The sequence below is a fragment of the Capsicum annuum genome, unplaced genomic scaffold (assembly GCF_002878395.1).
Source record: "Capsicum annuum cultivar UCD-10X-F1 unplaced genomic scaffold, UCD10Xv1.1 ctg2683, whole genome shotgun sequence".
Taxonomy (NCBI): domain Eukaryota; kingdom Viridiplantae; phylum Streptophyta; class Magnoliopsida; order Solanales; family Solanaceae; genus Capsicum; species Capsicum annuum.
In genome coordinates, this window is record NW_025833151.1 from 1 (window position 1) to 25,230 (window position 25,230).

The following is a 25,230-nucleotide window of genomic DNA, read 5'->3' on the forward strand; positions in this document are numbered from 1 at the left end:
GTTCTTTGCCGAAAACAATGTCAAGATACCACACAGTTCATGCACGTTATCTTTTAGCAGACTGCAGACTTCGGGGTGTCTCTATTTAGTGCTTTGTTTCCTGTATTCTTTGGTTAAGTTTTGCATCTGTAGTTTGAATTGGTTCTAAACCTTCTACCTGGTGTTATTGCAGAACTATAATGTCGTAAATTATGATGAGAGAGTGATGGATGGATTCTATGATGTTTATGGAATTAATTCCAATGCAACGATTCAGGGGAAAATGCCATTGTTAGTGGATCTAAAAGCAGTTTCGGTTTTGGATAATGTTGATTATGAAGTTATCTTAGTAAACCGTGCAGCTGATATGGAACTGCGGCAGCTTGAGGATAGAGTGTACTTCATGTCCCGGGAATGCCGAGCTTTAAAGAAGGTCCCAGTTACAAGTTTTTTAGTTGAGAAAATCGCTGACCTTGTTGTTAATAGGATGGGAGGTCCTGTTAATGATGCAGAAGAAATGTCAAAGAAGTGGACTGCAAGGAGTTATCAGCTAAGAGTTTCATTAAACTCTATCATTCTTCCCCTTGGCTGTCTTGATATTGGACATTCACGACATAGGGCCTTACTCTTTAAGGTGACAAGAGTTTCAATCTCTCCTTCCATTTCTTAACTAGATTGATATGGATAATTAGCTTGCTTTAGGATACCTTATTAAAAAAAAAGAGTTAGCTTGCTTTAGTATCAAATGATTGGTACTCATTATCTTTGAAGTATTCAGTGATGAAGTAAGTTCGGTTTAACTAACTAGTAACACCCACTATTTATTTCAGATAGATCTTTGCCTGTCTTTTTAGATTCAGCAGTGAAATTCACTCTTTAGTATAAGGGCATCTGGCATCTTATCCAAATTAAGAATCTGTGCTAGTTCTGTCATTTTTAAATATATTACTCCTTTTCTGATCAAATGGAAAATACAGAAAATCTTTTACTTCCAAGAGTGGATGATTGACTTTCTCTTCTGCACTAGTTTATATTGACTCATGCTTTTAACCATATATGAACCATTTCCTCTTCTGATAGGTACTTGCTGATAGAATCAACCTACCATGCAAACTAGTTAAGGGAAGTTACTACACTGGCACTGATGATGGAGCAGTTAATTTGATCAAATTTGACAATGGAAGGTAAAGAGTCTTCTGGTGGCACATTTCCTGGATGTTTGAAGTGTTTACTGAAAATGTCTCTGTGTTTTAGATCTTTGTAAGAGGTGGATTTGATTTGTGAAAAAAAGAGGTGAATTTGTTCTGCTTTCTCAAAATTAGTATTTCTAATAATATCATTCATAGTGGTTGTCGAGTTTCTGATGGTGTTCCCCCCCTCTCCCTCCTCTCTCTTTCTTAGATCTTTCCACCCTATTTTTCCAGTTGTAGAAAATCATGTAGAGCAGGGGTGAGGTTTGAGGGTTTTGGATGGGTAAATGCTACCCTTTTAATCCGTTCTCATTTTACATGTAGAACTGCTTGAGCAGATATGCTTTTGATTTTAATACGAATTTGTCGAGTTTTCTGCACAGAGAATGCTGCTATTTACTGCTTGACAGATTTTTATTATTTTGCGTGAATAACTGTTATGTATTTTTCTTGTTCTTCATGCTTTGGTTGTCAATTAAATGAAGTTTCCGGTTATCAAGTAAATGAAGTTGAGGCATACTTACATTCGTCTTTGTAAGATATAGTATTGTTTTTACTTTTTGATCAAGTTAAAAGTATTTTCATTCGTAAACATGACCAAAACGGTTGTATACAGAGGTTATACCAAAGAATCAACACTCTACAAAATATGATTCTCTACGAACTCCATCCAATCCTCTAAACAACAAGAAACTTTTTGTTTACACCAAAAGGAAGTAAGGGAGCGGAGACTACTACTCAACACACAAACAACCTTCCGCTTTCTAAGATTTTCCGCTGTCAAGATCACCCCTCTAATGGCTAGCCAAGTAAAAAAGCATACCTTCCTCGGAACACCTGAGCCATATGGCATTACATAGAAACTCAACCTCTTCTCTAACCAAAATTTTCGGAGAAAGAACTTCACAGAGAACACTCGATGACTTCCAAGGTGCCACCACCACACATCAGGATTATCCACCTAATTGATTTGTCTATGAAGTCTATCAATCTTTGGAACTCACTCACTTCCCAATCTTGAAATTCTCTTCTAAATCTCAAATCCCAAAAAGCCTCTCCACCTCGTGACCTCCTAATTTGTTGAATTGTCAAGTCTTGTTAGCAAGATATTAAATACAAACTCTGAAATTCGTCTTTCAAAATTATATTCCCACACCATTTATGCCCCCAAAAATTTACTTTCCTCCCATTTCCGACCTTGAGTGAGATATTTTCCACTAAATAATCCCATCCCTTTATAATATTTCTCCAAAAATCATACCCTAAAGGCTAAATAATATCTCTAATTTTCCAACCCCCATCCTTATTCCCATATTTATCACCCATCACCCCTGCATAAAGCTTGTACCTCCATCTCGAACCTCCACATCCACTTGCCTATAAAGCTTTATTAAAATTTTTTAATTCTGTAACTCCCAAACCTCCCCATTTATTTTAGGAGTTGTGACAATCCCCCCTCCCCGCATCAAATGAAACTTATTTGCCCCGTTTGCCGCATCCCAAAAGGAAATTTATCTGAATCTTTTCCTACTTTTCAATAACCGGAGTTGGAGCAAAAAACAAAGACAAGTAGTAAGTGGGGATGCTAGAAAGTGTGCTCTTAATAAGCACTTCCTTCCCACCCTTGTATAAATATTTTCTTTGTCACCCTGCTAGTCTTTTCTCGACTCTCTGAATATCGGACTCCACACAGTGTGATCCATGTGCAAAGCACCTAAAGGTATTCCAAGATATGTGGTCGGAAGAGCCCCAACCTTACAATTCAAAACTCGAGCAAGTGATGCAATATCATTCACCTCCCCAGTCGAAAATATCACACATTTCCTCAAATTGATTTTAAGTCTTGACACTACCTGAAACCAAGTGAGAGTTTGGCCTAAATAATCTAATTGGGTCACAATTGCATCACAAAACACCAAGGTATCATCACGAACAACAAATGAGACATTGATATTGTCCCTTCTCCCCCAACCACCGCATCAAAACCCTTCAAGTAGCCTCCCGAAACAATTTTATCCATCATCTTGCTCAGGGATTCCATAACTAAAATAAACAACTTCGGCGATAGAAGCTCCCCTTGTGTCAAACCCCTCGAGCTCCCAAAGAATTCTAACGGGTTACTATTTACCAACACAGAAAATCTCACTGAAGAAATGTAAAAATAGATCCATTTCCTCCACTTCTCCCCAAAACCTATTTGAAGCATAATGGAATCTAAGAATTTCCGATTTACATGATCGTATGCCTTTACAAGGTCAAGTTTGCACAAAACACCTGGTAATTGCTTTCTCCTAGAATCCACCACTTCAATAGCCACCAATTTTGTATCCAAAATTTTTCTGACCTCCACAAATACATTATGTGAAGTAGAAACTGTCTCATCCAACAACTTCTTCTTGAGTCTAATAGAAAACACCTTAGAAAGAATCTTGTAAATGCTTCCCGCTAAGCTAATAGGTCTATAGTCTTTCACGCTTGTACCACCCTCTCGTTTAGGGATAATGACAACGAACGAGGCATTCGAACTTCTTTTGAATTCACCACTATTTTGGAACTTAGCAATAGAATCGAATTCACCACTATTTTTGAACTTAGCAATAGAATCCATCAAATAGGTTTTGACTGTATTCCAGCAATGGTGAAAAAAATCCAAAGTGAAACCATCTGGCCTGGAGCTTTGTCACCCGCACAGCACTTCACTGCTCTTTTCACTTCCTCTTCCTTGAACGCCCTCTCCAATTTGACTGAACTCTAACACCCCTCCCCCCCTCTCCCCCTCAAGGTAGGCTTCCACTTTGCTTTCTCTTTAAACAATTTTTCATAATAATCTACAACTGCCCACTCTACTTCCTCTTTCCCTGCAAGGCTCACCCCATTAGTCTCCACTGATTCTATAGGGTTCCTCCTTCTATTAGCTATTGCCACCCTGGGAAAGAATTTTGTATTAGAGTCCCCCTCCTTCAACCATAATGCTCTCGATTTTTGCTTCCAACTAACCTCTTGAGTCAAAGCCAATATAGCTAACTCGGTTTTCAACAATTCTTTCCTCTCTTTCTCCCTCGTATCTAACCCCCTCTCCAACTCCCCTACTTCATTCATAATGTCTCTCATCTTCATGTCTACCCTCCCAAACGCCTCTTTATTCCACCCCCATGTCTACTATAAATAATTTCAACTTCTTGACTAGCCTATAAGAAGCCTCCCCTCCACTACATAACTACTCCACCATGTAGCTACTTTCTCCTGAAAATCAGCCACATTTAGCCACATATTCTCAATCTAAAAGGAGATCTCATCCGCCTTCCTCTACGACCATCCAACAATATAGGTGAATGGTCTGACAACAGCTGTGGAAGAGGAACCTGGATCGCATTGGATGCCATCTCCTCCCAAGTGGTAGACACAAGAAATCTGTCTGATCTCGATCTAGAAAAAGAGTCTTCCGACCTCGATCAAGTGAAAGAGGCACCTGTCAAAAGCAAATCAATAAGAAGAAAGCCATATATAAACTCTAAACTCCTCCATGGCCCTAGACACCACCCTATCCTCGCCTTTCAGAATCTAATGGTTAAAATCCCTCTTAACACCCAAGAAATATCCCATCTCCCCATACCAACACCCAATTCCTCCCAGAAAGTCTCCTTTGAGCTCTTCCCCACCAGTCAATACACACCCTCAAAACCCCATTCCATTCTTTTTTCCATGCCTTGAACCACATTCCTAACATGAAATCTTCCTTATAAACCTCCACACACTCAACCTTTTCTTTATCCCAAAGAATGAGAATTCCTCCCACACTTCCTTGGGCCGGGATGTAGTCATACTTCACCCACCTACCCCACACACACTTTTAATTGTATTATCTGTCAAAATCTCGATTATTGTTTCTTGAATACATATCACATCCGCTCCCCATTCCATAAACCCTGCTTTAATGATGGCCCTTTGTTGTATTGTTTATACTTACTAAAAAAACGAGTACTGTTAATTTCCTCTGTGCTCTCTTTTTGCTCTTGCCAAGTTTAGTCAAAAGTTTTTCGTCTAAATCGCTGTTTCATGTAGGATACTAGCTGTTTATCAGTTCTTTTTCCTTTATCTTCCATTTTAGTTCTTTAACCTTCTACTCTGTAGAATTACAATCGTGAAAATTTAGGAAATTTTCCAGTGGTGACCTGATTGATTATTGTTTTAATGTGCAGTGAATATATTATTGATTTAATGGGAGCACCAGGTGCGCTGATTCCTACTGAGGCACCGAGTGCTCAATTACAAAGTTATGCAGTAGATGTGCACAGTGTAACACCACTTCCTTCTGGTGGCACTATCATTTCATTTCCTGTATTAGACACACAAACTGGAACAGAATCAGGTTCAGTTACTACTACTCATGGAGCTGCCAATACATTGATTTCAAGCACAGAACCAGCTTTCTACCGCAATGAAGCAAAGGGGGATTGTGGAGTTAGAACTGTAAGCACCCAGATTGAGCATGACTCTGGAAATCTCCTTCCATTGTCGCCTAGATTATGTGATGCTTCAGCAGTTTCCCATGATAATGCATCCATTGCACAAATAACTCAGGCTAGAGAAGCTTGCGAGAATGTGAACGGTCTTGCAGAAAACTCAGAAGTTAAACTTCAAGGTGTTTTCTCGCAGAGTCAAATGTATTTGCAACCAGATCTGGTTTTAGGAGTTGTTGCTGGAAAAAATCAATTATCAGAGGAAAGGATTGTTGATACTAGACAAAGTTCAGAAAATAACATGCAGTCTCTTGTAGCCTTCACCAGGATGCAGTTTCCTTACAGTATCTCCTATAAAAGCGAACAGTATACTGTTGCTGCACCGGGAGACCATACACTAAATGATACTTCAGGTGAGAATTTTGCACATGTTAGATGTAGAATGAATGACACAATCCAAACAGGTCATGGAGCATTTGTGGGTTTCTAATTTATTCATTTTCCTAAATCTTTTAAAAGAGCAGTCTGAAAGTTGTTTTACTTGATGAAGGTGATAAATTCTATAGGGAGAAGTTTGGAAATATTTCAGATAACAATTGTACTTTCAAAGATAAAGAATCAACTACAAAAGCAAGGGAAATGGTTACTTGCATGCAGTCCAAGTCTTATGCGGTGCAGAAAGAACAGCTTGACCCGATGCTACGTGGAGTGGGAGAGTGGGAAATTCCGTGGGAAAATCTCCATGTTTTTGAACGTATTGGTATTGGTAAGACTCAGTGCTTTAATTTCATCTTCTGTGATTGGACATGGATGGGTGATGCAACCTTGGAGAAAAGTTAGTGCGGCTTTATCTAAAGTCAGATTTAAGCTTTCACTTTTTTCTTTTCTGTTGTAAACATATGGCTACATGTTTTGCTATCTTCTTGTTAAATGATAGAAGAAAAATAGCAGAGCTAGACTGAAAGTTCAGTATGTTATTCGTAAACTATGTAGTTCACAGTTCATATGCAGTTACCTAATGATGTCAGGTACAGTATTATTCTAAATTGAGTTCAATAAAAATAAAGATGTGTACATATAAATGTGTGCTCAGTCATATAGAGCAGTCATACTTTTATTCTCTGTAAAAAGGCCACTTCTTATGTTATTAAACTTGGTCATAAGCAAAAACAAAATGTCAAATCATTTTCTTTTTCCTAGTTTTTGTGTTTTCAGGTTTATTCATTTCACATTGTCTTAGTTTTGTGAATATTCCTGTTAATAAGTTATGTGTGAATTCATGTGAATAATAAGGTCTAACTTATAAGTTTTCAGATGAATTTGTTAGTTTCTTTCCTTGTCAAAACTAGGTCCTTTTTGTTTGTTTAATTGCTATTAATCATTTGCAAATTGTAGCTTGTACATTGGGTAAAGGTGAGTTGGCAGATAATATCACCCTTTATTTTATGGATGTGCCCTCATTTAGTGCCAGCTATTCGAAAGTTGGAGCTCCTTCATCTAATTGGAAAGACCTGAATGCATTACCTTTCATCACATGAAAATACAGTACTCTTGCCATCCCCAATTCAGTTGTCCGGATTTTGTCTGTTTTACGGAAACAGAATTGTCATATATTTTGTGTAAGGAACTGATTGTCATAGAAAGCTGAATGCTATTTTGTTGAAAATGTAGTATCCTTTCATGTGCTTTGTGGTACCTCCCTGTTACTAGCTTTATTAAAATATGATCATCTTATGAGAAAATATCAATGCCTTTCAATATCATATTACCAAAATTTATCATAGTTCTGCTTTTCTTAAAAATATAATAAATACTCCAATTCTGGAAGCAGTATACATTGTCTTCACTGGCCACTTCCATTTAACTACCACAAGACTTCATTAATTCACAGGGGCAAAATTTTGTGTGAGTGCCTCCAGTAGTATTGCTTGAGTGGAGACTTTTACCGCTTTGCTACTCATTTCCCCATTCCCTTCCTACTTTTTACTTACTTTTAGGAAGCAGATTATTTTGTTCCTTATGAATACAGTTTAACATTTAAATTAGTTATATCTTTCTTGCTTAAGTGAATGTAAAAAAGAAGGCAATCATTAAGATTAGATGTTCAACATAATAACACTGATGTGACTTTGCAGGGTCATATGGCGAGGTATACCGTGCAGAATGGAATGGCACAGTAAGTCTTATTTCTGATTTGAATTTCTATTTCTCTACCGTGAGTAGGAATAAGAACCATAGCACATTAGCTCTAGAGTTTGAGAAGTCCCCAATTTTCTGTGTTCCATATTCTGGAGAAAGCAAAATGGATTTGCCTTTTTCATGGATCGGTTTTCTAATTTTCTGCAGGACTCTTTCAAATAGGAAAGTATTATGAAATTCTTATATGTGCCAATCCTTTCCATGAATTTGGAAATAGTAGGAGCTATTAACACTACTTGATGCATGCACACTCTCTTATCATTAGAGGCATGTCACATGTGTGCACTGTGTATTAAATGGCGTGACCAAATATTTAGTCACCTTACACCTTTTATCAAAGTTGTTTCGGAAAATGTCATTTGCAGAGGAAATTGACAAGAAGAAAATAGGCAAAAATCAAGACATCATTGAATCATATGTGGTTCTCATGATTCTAAGTGGAAGGATAGGAAGAGTTTCCACTCTACTCTACTTTTAGCGGCATTGGTACATATACATTTCTCCCTCAATTCCAATTTATGTGATGTAGTTTGACGCGGCCTGAAGTTTGAAAGTAAAGAAGACTTGAACTTGTGGTTTTGCACATACCATAACTAGCTATATGACTTTTGAAATTTGTGGTTTACACATGCCCTAACATTTATGTGGCTATAAATGAATTCCGGATAATAGTTGCTTTCTGCTTGAAGGAGCAAGGAAGAGCTAGCTTCCCATTATCAGTAAAATGAGATGTTTAAAGTTGAATTGCTTCCAAATATAGAAATTTGCTTTTCTTCTTAGAATGGATTAATAAGGGAATCCTGTCACATAAATTGGAACGGAGGGAGCATCTGTTTTCCTAGTAATATGTTTGGAATGCAAGATGATGATTAAGGTAATTTAGAAGCCAGTGGACTTCAAGTAGACTAAAAGCAACTATTTTAAATAATAGTATGCATAGTATAGACAAGATTTTCCTCTTAGATCTATGTATGTAGCCTAATAGATAAGCTGACATTTCCTTCACGAATTCCTTTCTTCCCATAGTCACTATAGTTGCAACTGAACGCACACCCATGAACTTCATTACGACTTCCTCTTTCCTACTTGTCTCCTGTCTAAAGCACCTCACAAAATCTAAAATTGGTTCAGCCAGATTTTTTTCTCTTGATTGGTAAAGGGTATTGTATTAGAAGCAGCAAACTTCTGGCAAGTATTTGCAGACGCAAGTCTCATTACAAGATGTGAAATGAACTCCAAAAGTCAACCATGGCTTCTGTATCATTAGCTATTGTCATGTTGCACCCAATAAACAGAAGAGAAATTCTTCTGTGCTCTAAACTAATTACAGATTCCTTTTTGCTTTGAAAAATTCTCGGATTTCTTTCCTTCCAAATACACCACAGATGGCAGCAGGCATTGAGTTCCATATTCTTAGTTTGCCTTTTCCGGTCCTTTCATGTTCCAGCATTGCAGTAGCTCGACTGTCGCCTCAGGCATCACCCAACTGAACCCCCCACAATAGATAGTAGAAAATGCCAAATTTGTGAGGTGTAGGGACAATGTAAGAAGAGATTATTGACACTCTCCCCTTCTCACACAATGTACATCTGCTGCAGATTGTAGTTTTTCTTTTCTGAAGAATATCCTGAGTTAAACATGCTTCATGCATCACCAGCCACAAAAAAACAATTGACCTTCAAAGGTGCCTTATTTCTTCAGATGACTCTCCAAGGACAATTGGGAAAGCTGTCAGATGAATTCCTTATGATTTGATAACAACGTCTAACCTTGAATTTCCCCTTTGCATCTCCATTCCATAGTAAAGTGTCAGCTTTTGACAGAACTAGGCTTTGGCTATGTAGCTGAAGCATTAGAGAAGACACTATCAAACTCCCAATCATTTATATTGTGTCTAAAAGTGAAGTTCCAGCCATGTTCTGACCAATAATCAGCCAGATTCTAATTGAGCATTTTGCTCCTAATTTGAACTTGCAAGTAAATTTCATTTAGACATTCAAACTATGGCATGGTCATATTTGCACCTGCACATGCCCTCAAATTTTGGAAGAACTTTTGTTCATGTTCTCAAGCTCTCATTACGTAGATAAGTTAACCACATAAAATATGTCGCATCCTTTAATTATACACATTAACCGTAGTTGGAACATGCATGAGGTTTTCTGGCCTATTGAGGCTAATGCAAATAATCAAAGGAGGTGAGATACAACTAGTTAACTTTTCTATGTAATGGGTGCTTCAGAACACGCGCATAAGATTTTCTAAAATATGAGGTGAAAGTGTCTAATTGGAACACTTTAATATGTGTTCAGGTGCTCAACCAGAATAGGCCGTAGTTCGAGTGTTCAAATGAAATTTATTGGCATGTTTAAGGGGTTGTCGATGTATTCTGCCTATACACTTCCTTTTCTGGTAAGAATGTATATACAACACACATATATGCTCACATAGTGAGAAATATTTGTACGTGTAATAGTGATGGTCTCTCTTTACCGAAGCAATCTACCCCTAGCTTAATGTTTTAACCATTTTCTTTCATTCTCCATTTATCTTAGAATCGCAAACCATGCACTCTAATTCACTGTTAATTGTATGAGCTATTTAGATTCTCTTTAAAATTGAAGAGATTGTAAAGTGGTCTAGAACCTTAAATGGTATTAACATATGAAACACTATGTTTAGAAACCATGGCAAGGAAGAGACATGGAGGTATATTTTTGAAAAATCCCATTCTCTTGGTTTTTCAGTTCGTTTTGCTAAGTCCCCCAAAATTAGACTTAATCAAATCAAATAGGCTATGCCCTCAAACTAAATTCATTAGATGGAAAGTGCCTTGTTGTTTGCTTTTTGCGGATGATGTAATCTTGATTGATGAGACACGTAGGTGGAGTTAATGCTAAATTGGAGGTTTGGAGGCAAACTCTCGAGTCTAGAGGATTTAGGTTGAGTAGGTCTAAGACGAAATATTTGGAGTGTAAGTTCAGTGAGGTGTCTCATGAGTCCGATGTGGTGGTTAAGTTTGATACTCATTTTATCAGTAAGAGATAGTTCAATTATCTGGGGTCTATGATTCAGGAGAATAGAGAGATTGATGAAGATATCACTCATCGAATTGGGGTAGGGTGGATGAAATGGAGGCTCGCCTCTGGAATCTTGTGTGGCACAAAGGTACCTCCTAAACTTAAAGGCAAGCTCTACAGAGTGGTGGTTAGTCCGGCTTTGTTGTATGGGGTGGAGTGTTGAAGATGAAAGTGGAGGAGATGAGAATGCTTCGGTGGATGTATGGGTGTACTAGGAAAGATAGGATTAGAAATGAGGCTATTCGAGATAAGGTGGGAGTGGCTTTGGTCGAAGCCAAGATGATGGAAGCGAGGTTGAGATGGGTTGGTCATGTGATGAGGAGGAGCACGGATGCCATAGTACGGAGGTGTGAGAGGTTGATTAGGGATGGTTTCAAGTGACTTAGAGGTAGACCGAAGAAATATTGGAGGGAGGTGATTAGACATGACATGGAGCAGCTCCAGTTTACCAAGGACATGGCCTTGGATAGGAAGTTGTGGAGGAGGCTGATTAGGGTAGAAGGTTAGTATGAGTTTAGGATTTTATATTTTTTATTGTATTACTTAGTGTATCTTGTTTATGGTATTGTTGGATATGTTAATTTCTATTGTATCTTGTTCTTTTACTATTCCTTGTCTAGATCTATTGGGAACAACCTCTCTATCTCTATCTCACATTTGAGGTAATGGTATGGACTGCGTACACTTACCCTCTCCAGACCCCACTTGGTGGGAATATACTGGGTATGTTGTTGTTGTGAATAATCAGAGAGACAGTGTAGAATAAAGCGGAATTAATGAACTACAAATTTTGGGAAAAGGCTGGGCATAGTTATAACAATCAAATAACCTGGCTGGGCATAGTTATAACAATCAAATAACCTAATCTATGTAAATTAATCAAATCAATATGAAATTATGAATTGTGTGCTAATCTTAACAGTCTCCTTGAAGCATTTTTTTCATAGGCTCAAAACATGTTGCAAATGTATTGAATTCGAGGAATTTTGTAAGAACATTGGCTTGTGGGTCATTTAAGTCGATGAAGCTAGAAGCAATTCATCTGGATTCAATTTTATGTTACTAAAACACAATCCACCTCTACGTCACCTCAACTCTTGGAGAAGTCATTTCTTTACTAGATATATATGGTTGCATGGGTCATAGCTTGATATTCAGATTTTGTACTAAATTAGTGACAAGATCTTGGTTTTCACTCTTCAAAGAAATTAGATTTTCCCTAATCAATGGCATAGTATTTAGAGGTAGATTGTCTTATCTAATCAGGAACTTGCCCAATACAACTTTTCTTCTAATCCAAGCTAATTGGGGTCAGTTATATATATCCTTACCATTCATTTCATTCTACTTGGTCATGCTTAGGAGCACATCCCAATGTATTCTGTTGTGTAGGATAAATAGAAGTAAGAGCGAATATATGCACCACAAATTTAGTCGGTATAAGAAAAGAGAAGTTAAGGTGAGATTAGATGGAATTGTTGTGTCTAAAGCAAACAATGCAGATATCTTGGTTCATTCCAGGAGAATGGAATGGTAGATGATGATGTTAAACAGAATCAAATCGGATGGTTTAAATGCAAATTTGCTACCAGGGTGTTATGTGATGGAAGCATGCCTACCAAAATGAAAGATAAGTTCTATACAACAGTTATGAGGCCAACAATATATACGGGAATGAATGTTGCGCCTTTAAATTCCAACACATCTGTAAGATGAGTGTTATGGAGATGTGTATGCTCATACAAGATTAAAATATACAACATTCGCCAAAAGGTGCATAGCACATGTATATTCAACATTCGCCAAAAGGTGCATAGCACATGTTGAAGATAAAATAAAAGTTTGCATGATATAGTTTGGTCATGTCCCGCGTCAACATCCGGATGCACCGGCTCATAAATGTAATACTAATACCATGGTGAGTGAATGTGTTAACTGAAATCATGTGGAAAGAAGTTATCTAAAAGACCTATAATTTCTTTGGAATCCGTGCAAACTTACCAAAACTCAAGGCACAATGGAAAAAAGAACTATATAAGTTATCCAATTAGTTAGGAATATGCTTTGGTCATGTTAGTACATCTGTTTTAGGTTTTGTGCTTTTTAGCATTCTTTTAGCCCTATCTGAGATTTTTATGCCGAGAGAAATATAGATAACTTTGGGTACTCTTTCTATATTTTTATTTTTAGCCCTTTCTGAGATTTTTTTTTCCTAGTGTTTGTGTTCTTTGGTATCACGTCAAATCTTTGTTCTGGTTACTTGCTAGAGTTCTAGAAAGTTGGCATGCACTGGTCACTCACTGTCCGTCCGATACTTTGTACCGATAAAATTTCTGAAAGAAATTGACTAGCATCCCGCATCTCTGTGCCGATAGCATGAGAGTGGTCTGTATTGTTTACAGTAGTGATTGTATAATTATCTAACACCTTTTATCTGTAAATTTAATGTTGCAGGAAGTTGCAGTGAAGAAATTCATGAATCAGGATATAACAAGTGATGCCCTAGCACAGTTTAAATGTGAAGTAAGTTGTAACTAGGCAATGATATGATGTCCCTGTACTATGAGTTCTCCTGAAATTCTAACACGCTGTGAATTTCATTTTGCAGATTGAAATTATGTTGCGGCTGAGACATCCTAATGTTGTTCTCTTCATGGGAGCTGTAACTCGTCCCCCAAATCTCTCTATACTGACTGAGTACCTGCCCAGGTTGAGAACTCTTTGCTACTTGCACATCTACTGACATACTGCAATTAGTGTTTTCCCATATCTTAAATATTTAGTCTTAGTTTCTTGGCTCATAATATTTTTCAAAATTATGGACATTGTTGCCGGTTTGGTAGTGGCTTGTACCTTTTGCCTTTGTGTTCTCTCAAATCTTTGTAATGTGTTTGTGAAATGATGCTCTTGTTTATTTCTTCGCTTAGCAAATGATTACACAGTTTAAAATGTTCGGGAAACTCTTATCTCATCTGATACCTCCTAGATCTTTCTTTCTCAAAAAAATACCTCCTAGATCTATTGCCATTGATGCTGAGATACTTGATAGTATCACATTTGTGTTGAGTAATATGTCAATTTGTTTCTCTTCTGAAGCATATCTGATAGCCATAGTTTTGGTGCAGGGGAAGTTTATATAAGCTACTGCATCGTCCAAGTATCCAAATTGAGGAGAAAAAGCGTTTGCGGATGGCACTTGATGTGGTATTTATTGGAGGCGGAACACCTTGGTTTGTTGTCAGATCTAGTTTCCTGTTTTCTAATGTCTCAACTTCTTGTAGGCCAAAGGAATGAATTACTTGCACACAAGCAACCCTCTCATTGTGCATCGAGATTTGAAGACTCCAAATCTTCTGGTTGATAAAAATTGGGTTGTTAAGGTGCGTCTTACTTGAATCTTGTAATAGTGTGTCTGACTTGAATCTTGTAATAGTAGCCTATAAAATTTGTAAGAAGTAAGCTTTTGTTTATCCCCCAATAATCCATGCTTCCTCCATGTTTGAAGGTTTGTGATTTTGGGATGTCCCGCATGAAGCACCACACATTTCTCTCTTCAAAGTCAACTGCCGGAACGGTGATTGCATGTTCACTTTTATGAAAGTTTATGCCATCTGTCCAGGCTTCTTTCCTACTGTTCTCTACCCTTTGAGAACAAAAACAAGAACTAACAAAGATTGTGGTCTAGAGAGGTTGAGAAGAGATAAGATCTGAAACCTTCAAATTTGCTAATAGTATTCCATTAATTGCAGGCTGAATGGATGGCACCAGAAGTTTTACGGAATGAACCATCCAATGAAAAGTGAGTTTATTCTTTATTAATATCCTTCGTTAGCGAACTTTTTTATGGTTATTAGTTTTGTATGTTCATGAATGTGTTTGGTTTGTCTGGTTTGCAGATCTGATGTGTTCAGTTTTGGTGTAATACTCTGGGAGTTAGCTACTCTCAAAGTGCCATGGACAGGGATGAACTCAATGCAAGTTGTTGGAGCCGTTGGTTTTCAGGGTAGACGCCTTGATATTCCTGCAAGTGTTGATCCCATAATTGCAGAGATTATAAGTGAATGTTGGAATCAGTATGTATCTTTTGAACTTGATATAATTTCATGTGCAAATGAATTTCAAGTGTGTTCATGTCCAGAAGAGTCTTCATTTAAATGACTAATGTCCTTCTCTGCAGAAATCCCCAAGTGCGCCCCTCTTTTGGGCAGATTATAAGTCGTCTTAAGCGTCTTCAGCATCTTAATGTCAAGGGATTTGAAACTTGTACAGATCAGCATAAAGGTTGACAGGTTAGGCATTGTTGTAATAATAACAGAAGCTTGTTGCTGGGCTCAAAGAGCCAGAGCAACTGAGAATTGATTGCAAAGTCTTGTAGATGCAAAGAAGCACACTAGAAAACCCTGGATTGGAAGCTGTTGGTTCATTCGAAGTGGGGACTCAACGCAACCAAATCAGAAACAAGCAGATATCTCCAAGGTAATGGCTGCGGGAAGTGCAGTAGTTGAAAATTAGTTCATAGTGATCGTTGTATCAAGTCTTCAATTATGTAAAAGGAAAAAGAAAAAAAAAATCCCTTTTAGTTTTAGTTAGTTTTTAGGCTGATGAATGCACTACCATTGAGATTTGTAATGAGTTCCACAAAGGAGCAACAGAGGAAAAGTCTCAATTCTGTGAAGGTCGTCGAAGGAAGCAATTGTAAACAGTCGGTCTCTGCAGGTTGTACCAACAGAAGAATAAATGGAAATGAGGAAAATTTGCTACATTACCATCTTTATTCTCTGTGTCGTGCTTATATAGTGACGACAATTTTGTGTACAGTAATACCTGCACAATGAGTACAGTGCTAAACTTATTTTCTAGGCGTAGAAGTACCACCAACCTGAATAAGGAGTTTATGTCCCGTGGATTAACTCATTGTAAAAAAGGTTAATTAAATTCACCTACTACTTTTGCGCGGGTGAACTGCTCTGTTTTGGCTTGATTTCTTTGTTTAAATGCTTTTGTACATAAGCTTATCTTCTATTACATTTGTGACCAAAATGACAACTAGCTGCGGCAAATCAAGGAGTTAAAAGAATGCGAGATGTCACTTGTATTTGTTTACACTAAAAATGGTATAGTATATGAGGTCATTGTATTTGTTTGCACTCAAAATGTTATAGTATATGATGCTCAGAGCACGCGTCCTAATTTAAGTCTTGTTTAGATCCGTCTACTAGTGGTTTCGTTACTAAAAGGAAAGAAATAGCACTAGAATAAAGCAGTAAAGCAGAATGAATGTAAATTCATGCGTTTCGATCTTTTGCTAGTGTTTCCCTGAACCACAGCTACAACTCCGGTAATGTCTGTGAATGACTAAGTAAAACAAAGGAACGTTAAGTGGACTTTGGTAAAAAGAAAGTGTAATATTGTTGTTGTATTGCTTGGAATGCAGAATGCCCTTACATATGGGAGTGAACTATTTATTGACGACAATAGTGAGGCCATAGCCAATACAAAAATTACACTAGAGTAGGGGTCGTTTGGTAGTGTATAAGAATAATGCAAAATATAGTATATTAGTAGTGCTTTTATTAGCTATACTTGCATTAGTTATACTTATATTTTCTTATGCAGTGTTTGGTTTGATGTATTAAAAATAATATGAATTACATAATTTCTAAAAAAAAATCTTTTTTTTACACAATGCTCACCATATATATATTGGAAAGGATGTGAAAATATTTTTTGAGAGATAATAGTGTCTTTAATCATGTTGATGCATGCATTGGATCTATTGCATTGCTAATACCATGGATTTTGAGGTATTAGTAATGCACATCTCAAGACACAATAGTGTATAACTAATGCACATAGGACAAAAAAATATATCAAACAAGGTATTAGTAATACTCATTAAACTAATACATGCATTAACTTTCTAATACACTCTACCAAACGACCTCAAGTACTACAACTAATAAGAGGTCACGTGTAGATGTTAATAGTGCTAGCTATTATTCCCATGGCTACTTAGGTCTGTACGGGCTCATCCACATACCTATACGTGACACATTTCTCTTTTTCGTCCTTTCCTCCATAGCATTCGAGCAAGGATACCTTTTCTCTTTTTGGTCCTTTCCTTTATAGCATTCGGGCAAGGATCCCTTCGTTCTTTTCCTCCAAGAACGCTTCCTCGAAGGATCACTACTCTCATTAATCTGGAATTTCACATATTCATTAGACTTCATTATTACGTGTCACCTCTAGTATATCGAATAAATTTCCTCTGCTACAATAGCCCCTTCGTCTTCTGATTATGGCATTAGCCGAGACCAGGAGAGGAAAAGAAAAAGGCTAGCTTGTAACATCTGCACTATTTCCCTTATTGGTCATGAAAGATAAACAATCTTTCCTTTTTAATCTCTTTTACTACGTATTTAGTTCTGTCACAGTGTTTTGCCCAGGCGGCATGGGGAACCCTTCCATAGCAAACTATAAATATGAGCTCCCTCATTCTTTTTTAGTTTTCTATGCTTTTTCCTTTATATCTCTAAGACTGCCAACTAGATTTTCCTTAGCGATTTTCTCGTTCTAATTCTACAACTGTTTCCGCCTCTAACATGTCTTATCATCTTCAAGTTCTGTAAGATTTCTCCTGCCTCAGGTGGTTTGAAAGTTGGATAAAAAAAGAAGAATGTTTCTCTTAATCCCATCGTTGATAAAATTATCCCCATCATTTTGATGCCATTTCAAGATCCTTCCATGCAAACATACTGGAACAAAGGTCAAGGCCATTGATGAGTTATCTTCTATAATACAGGAAGAAACCCTATAGTCCCATTCAGGGGCGGACCCATTTATGTTCCTGTAGGTTCACGTGAATCCAATTCATCGAAAAATTACACCGTATATATAATCACTTTATAAATAAAAGTATATATATTTAATTTTGAACCAACTATGCACAAGTGAAGTGACTAGTTCAGTGGAAGTGAGTTCAAATCTTAATACTCGTGTCACGAGTTTGATACCCTATAGCAACAATCATTTTAAAAGCAGCAGCCTCGTTTTTTGGTTTTAACTTTTAAGCATCAGTAGTTGAAAAGTTTTTAAAGTAGCAGCCATGTTTTTTTGATTTTAAGCATCAGTAGTTGAAAAGTTTTAAGGAATTATTCTCAAAACATGCTAATTCAATGATTTTTAGGTAAAAAAAAAGGTTAACTTTTCAACTTTTTTTCTAAAAAACATGCTAATTCTCCGGTCCTTAATTCCCCTTATTCCCCATTTCCTACAGCACAAAGAAAAATAACAAAATCCTATAGCCTTCAAGTAAAAAAAAAGAGTCAATCTCACATCAATTAAGAAATTTATCAAGTTTGTTCTTTGCTCTTTATTCTCAACTTTTAATCTTTTATAGCTATAAAATTATTGCGGTCCTCAACTTGAAAAAATTCTTTCTACATAAAATTGACGAAAATCACAATTGATTTTCTCCTCAATTTTAGTTACTTTTTTACAAACTTCCAAAATTCAAATACTTACAATAACTCTTACTTTATAATGAGACGTTTAATTTGACAATATAGGTTCTAAATTCAATAAAGAGAAATTTCTCTCTGGTATCATCAAAGTTGCCGCAATCAAGTTCATCCACCCAAAATAATCCTCGCATGGAAGAGAACTTGAATCAATTAGAAGAAAATCATCATTCTGCTAAAAACCAAAAGCAATAAGTAAACTTGAATTTTTTACCGGTAGATCCAAAAGAAAGAAAATTCATTTGGAAATATCATCCGAATGATCGTGATGAGATTAGGAAAACATATATTCAAACAGGTCCACATCAACCTCGAGTTCGTGAGTTTCCTCAAAGATATATTTCTAGATTAAAACACCATTTTAATCGTAAATGGTTTAAAATACATCATGATTGGTTGAAGTATAGTGAAATTGAAGATGCCACTTATTGTTTATGTTGTTATTTATTTCAAAATGAAAACATTTATCAAGGTGGAGGTAAAACACTTTCAAGTATAGGATTCAGAAGTTGACACAAAAAAAAAGATTAGATAAGCACGTTGGAGGGCCGAATAGTGATCACAATCAGGCAAAGAAAAAATGTGAAGATCTAATACAAAAAGAACAATCAATTCAAACCGCATTTGTGAAGCCATCCAATCAAACCAAGCTTGAATAGAGAATTCATTTACAAGCTTCTGTTAATGTGGTGAGACTCCTTTTGAATCAAGGATTGACATTCCATTTACATCGTGAAGATCAATAATCATTGAATAAGGGTAACTTTCTTGAAATTCTTTCATGGTATGCAAGTCGGTGTGATAGAACTAGAGATCTTGTGTTTAAATCTAAAAAATAATCAACTGACTTCTCATAAAATTCAAAAGGATACTGTCACTGCATGTAAACTTGAAATATTTAAAGCTATTATGGAGGATCTAAATATTGATTATTTCTCATTGCTAGTAGATAAATCTTGAGATGTGTCACGTAAGGAGAAATGAAAATTATTGTGCTATATATTGATGGTGGGGTATCTATTGTAGAACGATTTATAGGGATTGTCCATGTTCATGATACTAGTGATGTATGTTTAAAAGAAGCAGTTGTTAACTATCTTACTCAACATTCTTTGAGTTTATCTTGTATACTAGGGAAATGTTATGATGGAGCAAGCAATATGCAAGGGCATCTAAGTGGCCTTAAAGTTTTGATTCAACAAGAAAGTAGATCAGCTCATGCAATTCATTATTTTGCTCATCAACTTCAGTTAACTCTTGTTGGTGTATCTAAAAAATGTCTTCAAGTTGGAGAACTTGTATTGTTGATTTCCAATGTATTAAATGTAGTAGGAGTTTCTTTTAAGCGAATGGATGAACTTCGACAAGCTCAAGCCTAAAAAGTTCAAGAGGCGCTAAATATGAGCGAGGTTGAAACTGGTAAAGGCTTGAATTAAGAACTTGGTCTTGCTAGATCTTTTAATACTCGTTGGGGTTCATACTATAAATCATTTAAGAAATTTATTAGTATGTTTTGTTCTATTATTGATGTCTTTAATAGTATTGTTGTTGATTCTGAATCTATCGAAGAAAAATCTAGGGCAATATGATATCTCAAACTTGTCAAATGTTTGAGGTTGCTTTCATAATTTACTTAATGAGAGGTATTTTAGCAATCATAAATGAGCTTAATGAATCCTTACAGAAGAAAGAACAAGATATTGCAAATGCTATTCTACTTGTAAAAGTGGTGAAGAAATGATTGCAAGATTTATAGGATAAATGATGGGATCCACTTATAAAAAATGTGTCTACTTTCTGTGTCAGGTATGATATTTTGATACCTAATTTTAATGAGTTCTATGTTAATTTTGGAAGATCTCGATGAAGAGTTGCTTATTATACAATCTCACATCACTATTACATGTAAGTATTTTATAAGATTATTGATTAGTAGCTTTAAGAACTCAATGATCGTTTTAATGAGGTGAGAACAAATTTGCTTATTGGGTTGCTTGCTTGAATCCTAATGAATCATTTTTTACTTTTGACATAAACAAAATAATGAGAATGACTGAATTATATCTTGATGATTTTGGTGAAAATATAATGGTTACTCTCAAGAATCAACTAGAGACTTATATTTTTGATGTTGGACTTGGTGACCTTTCCGGGGGAGATAGTTAAGACTAAAAAATACTTTAATTTTCCTCTTGTGTTTTATCTTGTAAAGTTTTCATTACTCATGCTGGTTGTCTCAGGTACAGTTGAAAGAGCCTTTTCGAAAATGAAGTTGATCAAGAGTGAATTGAGAAATTGAATGGTTGATGGTTTCATGTGTAGTTGTATGGTGCCTTATGTAGAATAAATAGTTAATACTGTTTCTGATGAAAGTATTATGAATAGGATTCAAGAAATGAAAACTCATAAAATAGTCTTATAATAATATGTTTTAGTTAATCAAACCTTGTTTTGTTTCATTTGTTGCATATTTATTTTTTATATATTGAGCCCACTTGGTGAAAAGTCTGGGTATGCCAATGGTCCCACTAGATTGTGTATGACATGCTAATAAAATTTGAGTGTTGGACCCCAGGACTTCAAGAGTATATTACATCTCCGAAACCCAACTATACTTTTGTTCACACTTAGTTTAGCATGTATTTCGGCAAACCCTTTATCGATGAAGTTATTACTTCTTTCTGTATAATATTCAAACTGTGTTTGGGCCAAATTAGTCCCAAGGTTTGGAGAGTTGTGGCATGCCTTTGTACCTTAGCATTGGGAATTGGTCAACATTTTACCTTGTCTACCTCCTACTACTTTACTCCCCTTGCATCATTTGAGGAGGAATGATGAAACTAGTTCAAATGGAAGGAGAGCTCTTTTCAAGAGTTCTGACGATGCCAATGATTGAGGCTAGACCGATCGATTCATCCCAAAACATAATATGGAGCGTGATTCTAGATAGTTGAGGAAGACATTCTGTAATAAAATAACATATTTGAGAATTATATATAAGATTACATGATGTGAGAATTATATATGTTGTCCCCTATAAGTATAAAGAACATGAGATTGTATGAATAGGGTGCAAACAGTCTCAATGATATTTGTTTTTTTCTTAGCTACCCTATTTTGTTAAGATGTGTAATGACAAGATGTTTGTTAGATTATCTGATCAGAGTTCATAAAGAGATGAAATAGAGAAAATAAATAGTTTTGCACATCATCATTATCAAATGTATGAGAAGAAACCCTAAATTGTTTCTGAATTTCAACATGAAAAATTTGAGGATTGTCAAAATCATATAAAGAACAAATCACTCATGAGAATTATGACACCCCCCACACGTTCAAGCCTACTAATTAAGCAATGACAACATAATATGTGGTTCCAATCTGATCCTATACTATTTACAAAATCTTAATTATATTCATAATATCCTACTAAAAAGATCAGTCAAATTCATGTTGCACAGAGATAGATTAAAAATATTTAATTTATGAGTTCTAAATTCTAAAATGTGCATCTTATTAGGTTCTAAATATATTAATTATGCATATTAAATAATTTTTTTAAAAACATACATAGTTTTGCCCAAACTATTTAGTTCAACCAAATCGTAGCCAATACTTTAACCCCATCTCTTGTTATGAACATCCTAACTTTTAGGTATGGTTTATTTGGTTTATTATAAAATAATAAAGAAAATATATCCACAATTGTGTTTATATTAATTTAATAAAAATAGAATATAAATCTAAATAAGGTGCAAACAGTTTCAATGAGATGCTCATTCTCCTTCTCAACTATCAATAATTTATTTCTATCTTTTGTTTGATTTAATTTTTCTACCTTAACAAATCGCTTTATAGGTTCACTAGCAATTATAACACCCCAAAAATCCAAGCTAAGATGTTAGAACCATGCTTGACATATATGAAAAATCAAACATCATATTTTTGTGGTATGGGAAGAGATTTAGACATATATTAAGGCCATAAGTAACTCCTAGATCATGCAAGGTTAAACCTTCCTTACCGATTGATTTCTTGTGAAGAATCTCTCCATAGTCAACTTCAAATAAGCATAAATTCTAGATTCTGAAGTGTTTTTAAGCACAAGACCTACCAAATGATAGATATTTGAATTATATTTTTAGTGCAACTAGTTTTCCCTTAATCTGACATCTGAATAAAAATTTATGGCCATTTTAGTAAAGCACTGTCCAACAGTGATAACCTATAAGTGTAGGTACGATCATGGAGAGATTATATGAACTACCCTAGGTTTTGGCCTATGAAAATTCCCGGGCTTTGAGCTCATTGTCTTATTGACGACTTAACCATATGAGTCGTATGGTGTGGGTACGGGCTAGTTGACCCTAGTCATTAGGTATCTAGTAGGTGGTGGTTGAGTTTTCGATCTTGGTAATGACTTGGTGGTCTGAGTCGTTAGGGGTGGTGAAGGGTTGTTAGGATGATCCTTAATCAAATCAGTAACTTAGTGACTTGACTTGGCTCTGAGTATAAGTGTCTCACTAGGAGCCATGAGGACAGGTTACGAGTGGTAGGGTTGAGTCGTATGTTGTCCAGTACCTAATCCCTTAAGTTTTGTCTTGCATACGACTAGACTATATGAGTCGTATGGTCTAGTAACGAGTGGGGTCATGGAGTCATATGGTGGACAATTATGGGTATCCAATTCACTGTCTTGGTGATGACTTAAGGATATGAGTCGTATGTTATGGTCACGAGTCAAGAGGGTCGACTCGTAACCACCTGCGGTCTTTTACAGTTTTTAGCTGGGGATCTTTGGAAATTTGCCACTTAAAACCCTTAAGAACCCACATCCCTATAATATTTTTTGGTCATTGATTTCACACTTTAAAAGATTAAACATTCCCTTTACTCTCTCAAAATCCTCACTAGCAAAATTGGCTAGGGTTTCTCCAAAGTTTTAATTTATGGTCTTAAGGATCAATTCTCTCCATGAATCCTTGTAATTCAGGCATGTGCCTCTTCCCACATTGTTAGTGTACTAAAAACACATGTTTAAAGCATTGTTCATGAATCATTAATGGTGGTTTTGAAATCAAGGTCGAGGGTTTTGAATGTATATTATTGAATATTATTTTCTATGGTTTAAAATGTTATTATTTATGCTTTAATTATGGTTTTGCGCATGTGGGTACATGGAAATGACGGTTTAATAAGGGGTCATGGTTAAACCCCCACAATTTGATGAGTTTGACTTTGATAATGGCATGCCCTCAACCTGTTTTTGAAATTGACAATGAATATGATTTAGTCACATAGTTTAACTATTCTTGGAATTCTTGCATTGCATAAATGGTAAATGGAACATGAATTGATTTTGGTTAGTTTCATATGGTTTTAGAAAGACCTTGGTGGCCATGGTTTGATTATAAATGGTTTTGGTTAATTAAAAATGATAGAGTATAATTTGGTTTAATAGCTTATGTGGTATAAGGTAATAGACTTGCAAACTCTAATTTTGGTATGATTATACCAACAGTTAATGCTTAATTAAAAGACTTCTTGGTAAATTGTTAGGAATGTGTAAAGAATTTAATATGGGTTTAAAGGGGAATATGTAGCAAAGTCGTGAAAGGTGGAGGTCCTGGGAGACCGACACTGGAAACTCATATTTGCCGATGTGAGGGTGGTCTTGGTGACCATGTGCACAATGTCACACTTTATATCATTGGGATGTACTAGTCATCCCAGGCTTTCTCCGGTCATGCGACTAACATGCACTGGGTCCCTTTTAGCAGGGAAGGATAAAACCATATATCCCGTGGGTTCCTTTAGGACGGTAAAATCTACACACCCTAGGTTAAGGCTTTAAATGCATGCTAAACCTTGTTCCCTATCCTGACACAATATATATATACATATCTATGTGATTGCATATGGTTATTAATTTGGTTTTGAAATAATGGCATTATCTTATCTTTATCCCTAAGTTACATCCTAGCGTTCACTCCACTGATCATCTTCAGGCGTTGTATCCCCACGCGATGCAGGAACCGACCATACTACTATTCGTTTTTCTTAGTGACTTGGATTTGGCGACAGTTTTAAGTCAGATTAAAGTGGTGATCTTTCATACTCTGAAAGGCTCTATTTCATGCTATGGACTTCTTTTCATTATTATTCTTTCTTTGGTTTTGGTTTTGGTTTTGGCTATGGTCGTAGGCATGTCCTGACCGGGTATTTTTTGATTATTCTTAGAGTCTTTGTCGAACTACTATGGGCATGGGCGGTGTTGGTTTTAGTGTTAGCATTGGTATTGGGATTGGAAATGGATGCTTAATTGGTTGAGGTTTGCAACTTTGGTTTTAAGCTTACTATCATGTCTTTAATTTAACATTATCATATCTTGTTATATGTTCAAAATTCACCCGACATGGGGGTGCAGGGAGGGTAACAGTTGGGTATTGGGGGTGGTCTTCGGTCCTGATTGGACTTGAGATACCCGGCATGACAAGGCCCTAGTTTAGGTTGAGATATATTAGTATCAGAGCCCTAGGTTCATGGTAAATTAGGAGTCCACAAAGCTGTGTCGAGTAGAGTCTCTTTTAAGGGTGTATAGCACGCTACACTCATAATGGAGAGGCTATAAGGCATTTAGGAATTTTTCACTTTCTTGTGTTCTGTTTTCAAGTTGTAGAGTCTAAGCTCTTGAAATCTTCTGTCTAAGCTCTTGAAATCTTCTCTAATACTCATTTGTTCGCTTTTCAGATCATTCTTCCCAGACGATCGAAAGTCTAATAAAACTCCTCTGTCCCACCCA

The 25,230-nt window shown here is 36.2% G+C and overlaps 1 protein-coding gene across 2 annotated transcripts; it reads left to right on the forward strand.

Moving 5' to 3' along the window:
- Nucleotides 1–172: 172 nt before the first annotated feature.
- LOC124890912 (serine/threonine-protein kinase EDR1-like) lies at nt 173–15,876 on the forward strand (the record flags this gene model as incomplete). 2 transcript variants are annotated; one of them, XM_047402762.1, is given in 14 exon segments in its annotated part: nt 173–613; nt 1,060–1,163; nt 5,369–6,042; nt 6,180–6,395; nt 7,765–7,805; nt 13,363–13,431; nt 13,517–13,617; nt 14,034–14,112; nt 14,190–14,288; nt 14,414–14,482; nt 14,658–14,707; nt 14,805–14,981; nt 15,086–15,197; nt 15,284–15,876. In XM_047402762.1, coding segments are annotated over 13 exon segments (2,229 nt in total), but the record flags the coding sequence as incomplete, so codon positions are not given.
- Nucleotides 15,877–25,230: the final 9,354 nt, after the last annotated feature.